Source organism: Pseudophryne corroboree, chromosome 1, assembly GCF_028390025.1.
Source record: "Pseudophryne corroboree isolate aPseCor3 chromosome 1, aPseCor3.hap2, whole genome shotgun sequence".
NCBI classification, from domain to species: domain Eukaryota; kingdom Metazoa; phylum Chordata; class Amphibia; order Anura; family Myobatrachidae; genus Pseudophryne; species Pseudophryne corroboree.
This window is the reverse complement of record NC_086444.1, coordinates 572,701,233-572,707,198: the sequence shown is the minus strand read 5'-3', so window position 1 is coordinate 572,707,198 and position 5,966 is coordinate 572,701,233. Positions and strand designations below refer to the sequence as shown.

Below are 5,966 nucleotides of genomic sequence, written 5' to 3'. Positions count from 1 at the left end.
TATTGTGAAAGAGGGACAAAGTAGAGTCTTATTATTTGTCTAAGCCAGTGGTTCCCAAACTGTGTGCCTAGGCACCCTGGGGTGCCACCAGGCTCTTCCAGGGGTGCCTCAGGTTGGTGTTCCAGGACCAAATCAAATTATTTATGGTCAAAGTAATGGGCAAAACCAGTGCTTGTGGCTGCCAATCATAAAACATGTACAATACAACCACACAGGCCCCAAGGATGACAGGTAGGCACAATTTACTTCATTTAATATTTTTCCACAACTATATCAATAATAAACTTTGATACTGGGGGTGCCGTGAAAACAAATACTGATACTCTCGGGCACCGTGATGCAAGAAAGTTTGGGAACCACTGGTCTAAGCTAATATATAGGACACGTGTTCTGCTTGTGTTTGCTAGACATAACATCACATGTAACTACATTTTTTAGTCAATTTATCACAGAAAAATGACTGTCAAGATGCACTTACCGTCGTCTCACTTCCTGTGATGTTCTGACGACAGAGCCAACTTCATTCACAGATTTTGTGATGTCTCTCCAGATGCGATCTTTTGAAGCAGCCCCCATGTTTTTTGGGCCTCTATGTATTTTGGACATGGCCTGCGTGACCAAAACACGCAACTCCCTCTTAGTGAATGCAGGCTGTCTTTTCTTCCGTCTGGAGGTAGCCTGTGAGGTTTCTTCTTGTTGGTCATCACCATCTTCCTCCTCACTAGCAGCTTCTGTCTGTTGTGTTTGTGTGGCTAAAGCCAATTCTCCCTCAGTTTGGTCACTATGTGTGTGTGGCAGGGTATCCCCAGTCAATTGTTGGGGTTCAGAAGCAGACATTTGCAGAGTACTAGGTCCTGCCTCTTCAACATCCGCAGAGGCGTATTCCAACATGCGCCTTTGGCAATCTAGGCGTCTTTTCCGCAATGCCATCTGCTGCTCTGCAATGCGGTCCATCTCTGCTGCGATTTGCTCACGAGAAGCCATGTTTGCGATGACGTGTGTACGCCGAGGTGTGTGCTTATTTATACCTACGTGCGTCGCGTTAATTCACACAGGTGTACAATGTTAATCTGGTTACTGATTGCACTGCTTATTTAAGGGCCTACTTTGCACGCTGTGAGTGTAGGTAGTTTGGAGTTTCTTTCACTGTTGAGTTTGTTGGCTTGTGCGTGAAGGTGCTATAGGATTTTTCCAAGTGAGTAATTGTCAAGCATACATTTGTCCTTTCGTTTGCGTTTAGAATATAGACAGTGTAGCATTTTGTCTGCGAATTTACGTTTGTGAGTATTCTGGAATTCGTCTTGTTGTTTTTTTTTTTTTTTTAAGTTTTTATTTTATGTTGATTGTTTGTTAGTCTTTTTTACACATATATATTTTGCTAGTCCATTTGTGCAAATAAACCTGTGCTTCATTGCTTTTACTGTCATTTTTGGTCTCTTGTAGGAGAATTGTTTTGGGTGACGTAACCCTAGTCTATTATTTCAAATTTGTGTGCTATATAACACAAATTGGTCCTTTCTTTATTTTGGATCAGGTAAGTTCCCTTGGCCTGTGTTGGTGCCTGTTTGTGTTAATGGTCTGTATGTTGTTTTTGACTGTCATTTTTGGTCTCTTGTAGGAGAATTGTTTTGGGTGACGTAACCCTAGTCTATTATTTCAAATTTGTGTGCTATATAACACAAATTGGTCCTTTCTTTATTTTGGATCAGGTAAGTTTCCTTGGCCTGTGTTGGTGCCTGTTTGTGTTAATGGTCTGTATGTTGTTTTTGACTGTCATTTTTGGTCTCTTGTAGGAGAATTGTTTTGGGTGACGTAACCCTAGTCTATTATTTCAAATTTGTGTGCTATATAACACAAATTGGTCCTTTAGTTATTTTGGATCTGGTAAGTTCCCTGGGCCTGTGTTGGTGCCTGTTTGTGTTAATGGTCTGTATGTTGTTTTTGACTGTCATTTTTGGTCTCTTGTAGGAGAATTGTTTTGGGTGACGTAACCCTAGTCTATTATTTCAAATTTGTGTGCTATATAACACAAATTGGTCCTTTCTTTATTTTGGATCAGGTAAGTTCCCTTGGCCTGTGTTGGTGCCTGTTTGTGTTAATGGTCTGTATGTTGTTTTTGACTGTCATTTTTGGTCTCTTGTAGGAGAATTGTTTTGGGTGACGTAACCCTAGTCTATTATTTCTAATTTGTGTGCTATATAACACAAATTGGTCCTTTAGTTATTTTGGATCTGGTAAGTTCCCTGGGCCTGTGTTGGTGCCTGTTTGTGTTTGTTCAAAGTGTTTTGATAATGTTTGTTTTCCATCTTGTTAATAAATGCTATGTTTTTTACCAGGATTGATCAGCAAAGTAGTGTTGTTCTTGGCTGGACTAGCTACTAAAGGGCTAACTTTTTGTTTGTTTTATTGTAATTTTTTAAACCAATTAGTCATTATTTTTTAGTAGGTGTTTGTGATGTGTTTGATGCTGTGATTTTTTTTTTAATACTATTTTTAACATTTACAATTTAACATATGTAGCTTTCATCAAAAAAATAATTTTGTTTATCTTTTTTGTGATAATATTCCTTTTGTTCCTGAATTGAACTCAGAAAAAATGTCTTACGCTCCTGCAGTAAGTTGACACCCCCTTTTTTAAAAAAACATTTTGGTTGTATATTTTTTGGACTTTGTTTTTGTCTTATTCAACCTTTTTTTGTTTTATTTTTTAAAGTGTGTGATGTCAATATTTATTGCTGCCGAAGCCCTACCTCCCCAACCCACGCCAGCACTCCCACCCCAACCGCCAGCCCCACAACCACAACCGGCTCCTCATCAACCAAGGCAACGGAGGCGTGCTAGGCCACCAATTTTCCGACCCCGTGTCCTACTTTTTGGGATGCCAGATGATGTGGTTGTACGTAGATACAGGCTGCCACCACATCTAATCCTAGACACTCTCTCCATAATAGAGAGTGATCTGGAGTCTGAAATTCGGTATCCTACAGCAATACCACCATTGACACAATTCCTTGCTGTGTTACATTTTTTGGCTACAGGCTCTTATCAGCATGTGGTAGGAGACCTGGTTGGCATGTCGCAGGGCCAGTTCAGTAAGGTCCTGCGGCGTGTCTGCCAGGCTTTCCTAAAGCGTGTGAAGCAATTTATTGCTATGCCTTTGGATGTTGGTGCCCTAGATGTGGTGAAGCGGCAATTTGAGGAAGGTGGTAGTCGCTTCCCACATGTTATTGGGGTTGTGGATGGCACACATGTAGCTATTCAGCCACCAAAACATAATGAAGAAATTTATAGAAACAGGAAACTGTTTCATTCTCTGAATGTAATGGTTGTTTGTGGGCCATCCCTCCAGATCCTTTCCCTGAATGCAAAGTTTACTGGAAGTTCCCATGATGCGTATGTCATTAGACAATCAGGGATATGGCACAGATTAAGATCAAGTCAACGAGCAGACATGTGGTTATTGGGTGAGTTGTTGCACAATTTTGTGTAAAATATTTTAATTTTTAAAAAAATAGACTATTTCTAATTTTGGTTTATCATCAAACAGGAGACCGTGGATATCCTTGCACCCCCTGGCTCATGACTCCTTACCGTAATCCCAGGCCAGGACCACAGACGGCATTTAACTCCGCGCTTACTGCCACTAGGCAGCTGGTGGAGCGCACAATTGGGGTCCTTAAAGGGCGGTTTCGTGTGCTCCACCGCACTGGTGGCGACATCATGTATTCGCCGGAGATGGCAAGTAAACTAGTGGTCCTGTGCGCTATACTACACAACATCGCGGTAAGGAGTAGCGTAGAGCTTCCTCAGACAGAGGAATTGCCTGATGAGGAGCCAGGGGTTGTCCGACACTTCGGTGGGGGGAGTGTTACACGGAGGGGGAGCCAAGTCAGGGCAAGCATTGTTGCGGAATATTTCAGGTATAGTGTTTTAAGTTTCTCTTTTTTAATCAAAATAAAACCACAGTATGCTTTTGTATTTTGATTCATTTTGTCATTTTGTTTGCTATTGTAAGGCCATTGGGTAATTATTTTTTGGCGTTGGAATATGTAATATTTATTTGCCACTAAATCCGTTAACACGTTAAGCTTACAATGTGTTATTTGCAAAAACAATACTGTGATGTTGCTAAATAGTGTCCTTATTTGTTTTCTATCCTAAAATCCTGTTTATTTCAACAAACACACAAACAAATGAAACTTAATGTTGTCCACTTTGTGACTGTCCAGCTGAATGATCACACAAACTGTGGTGAGTACACAGATATGTATCTGAATTTAGCCAAAACTGTGTGTGTGTCTGTGTCTGTTTGTTTTGTTTTATGTTTTAATTTTTTAAAAATTCCTTCTGCGAATGCGTATTTCCGCTCGTGCTAATTAACACTCTACTCTTCCCAGCATTGCAAAGATCAATAAAGTTATTAGAAATTACAGCATATATTTTGGACCAATCACATGCTAGCAGACACTATAAATATATGCCCAAATAAGGAAAACGCCATTGCCATGATGCGTGCGGCACCTTTCACCAGGCGGGAGCTCCGCGTCCTGGTTGCGGTGATGGACCGCCGCGTAGGCCGCGTTGGGCGCTTCATCCCAAATCGGGTTAAGCGCGAGGCCTACGCGGAGGTCCGCCGCCTGCTGCGTTCTCGCGTCCGCAGCAGGCGGACAATAATACAGTTGGAGAGGAGATGGAGTGATCTCCGCAGGAGGACTCCAGAGCTGTTGGCGGAGATCCGGCAGCAAATCCGCGCAATGCATGCACGCAGTAAGTTACATTACATAAGATTAATAGCATAAATTGTGCAAATTTACACTAAGTGGTAGGCTAAATGCAACACTGAGTGAACATTTTTTTACAATAGGACAGTGTGTGTGGTTAGGGCAAACAGTACTGACTGTAGCAAAATGTCACCAAACAAGTGCATGTTTTCCTGAAAAAAAAAAACCAGGCAGGAAACTGTACCAAAAAACTTGATCAGTGCTGTCTATATAATAAGGTGGCTTGAATAGTGATCTGGTGATGTTGCCTAGACCAATCAATATGACTCAATGGAATAGATTAAGGAATGAGCGTCCAAATAATTGTTTGGACTCATTTAGTTTGCTGTGGGCAACATGAAGAGGATTTTTTTTTTTTTTTTGTTTAAAAAAAACCACTGTGTCTTTTACATGGAACAGAACAGTGAAATTTACAATTGTTTAGTATGTAATTTAACATGCAAATTAAATTTTAACACAAATATCATTATAGGACGACCACAACGGCAAGCAACACATGAGGCACCATCTCAGCCCCCTTCCCCTTCTCACTCCCCCTCCACTTCCCAGTCCCCCTCCCCTTCTCACTCCCCCTCCCCTTCCCAATCCCCCTCAGCTTCCCAGTCCCCCTCAGCTTCCCAATCCCCCTCTGCTTCCCAGTCCCCCTCAGCTTCCCAGTCCCCCTCAGCTTCCCAATCCCCCTCTGCTTCCCAGTCACCCTCAGCTTCCCAGGCCCACTCCACTTTCCACTCCCCTTCTCACCCCACCTCTCCTTCTCTTTCTGTGACCCCTTCTCCTCCTTCCCATACCCCTTCTCCTTCAACTTCCAAATCACCTTCTCAGCCCCCCTCACCCTCTATTGGCCTAACATTCTCTCCGCCCCCCTCGCCCTCTCAATCAGACCCACCCTCTGAAATAACATCCCCAATCCCTCCTCCTTCCCCCATCCAGCCTCCTTCCCCCATCCCTCCTCCTTCCCCAATCCCTCCTCCTTCCCCCATCCAGCCGCCTTCCCCCATCCAGCTGGCATCACCACCCAGCGAATGGGCAGAAGAAGCCCCAGATGGGCTAAGTGACAATGTTGTGGAGGAAAGTAAGTGTTTTTACATTTTTACAATAATGATTACCTACTTAGACTTACAATCTCAAAACATGCCCTGTTGTACTGTTGGGAATACGCTACCAAGGAAAAAAAAAAGAGTTATT

The 5,966-nt window shown here is 42.6% G+C and overlaps 1 protein-coding gene across 1 annotated transcript; it reads left to right on the top strand.

Moving 5' to 3' along the window:
• Positions 1-2,705: 2,705 nt before the first annotated feature.
• Positions 2,706-5,436, top strand: LOC134921693 (putative nuclease HARBI1). Its single transcript, XM_063920613.1, has 4 exons — positions 2,706-3,464; positions 3,548-3,920; positions 4,230-4,251; positions 5,254-5,436. Exons 1-3 carry the CDS (start codon positions 2,720-2,722, stop codon positions 4,231-4,233), a joined length of 1,122 nt encoding a protein of 373 aa, XP_063776683.1. The 5' UTR covers positions 2,706-2,719; the 3' UTR covers positions 4,234-4,251; positions 5,254-5,436.
• The last annotated feature ends 530 nt before the right edge of the window (positions 5,437-5,966 follow it).

Bases quoted from the DNA above. Each gene is read 5' to 3' on its own strand.
- LOC134921693 (XM_063920613.1), top strand. From the start codon at position 2,720: ATGTCAATATTTATTGCTGCCGAAGCCCTACCTCCCCAACCCACGCCA. The intron at 3,465-3,547 runs GTGAGTTGTTGC...ATCATCAAACAG, and splicing joins AGCAGACATGTGGTTATTGG to GAGACCGTGGATATCCTTGC.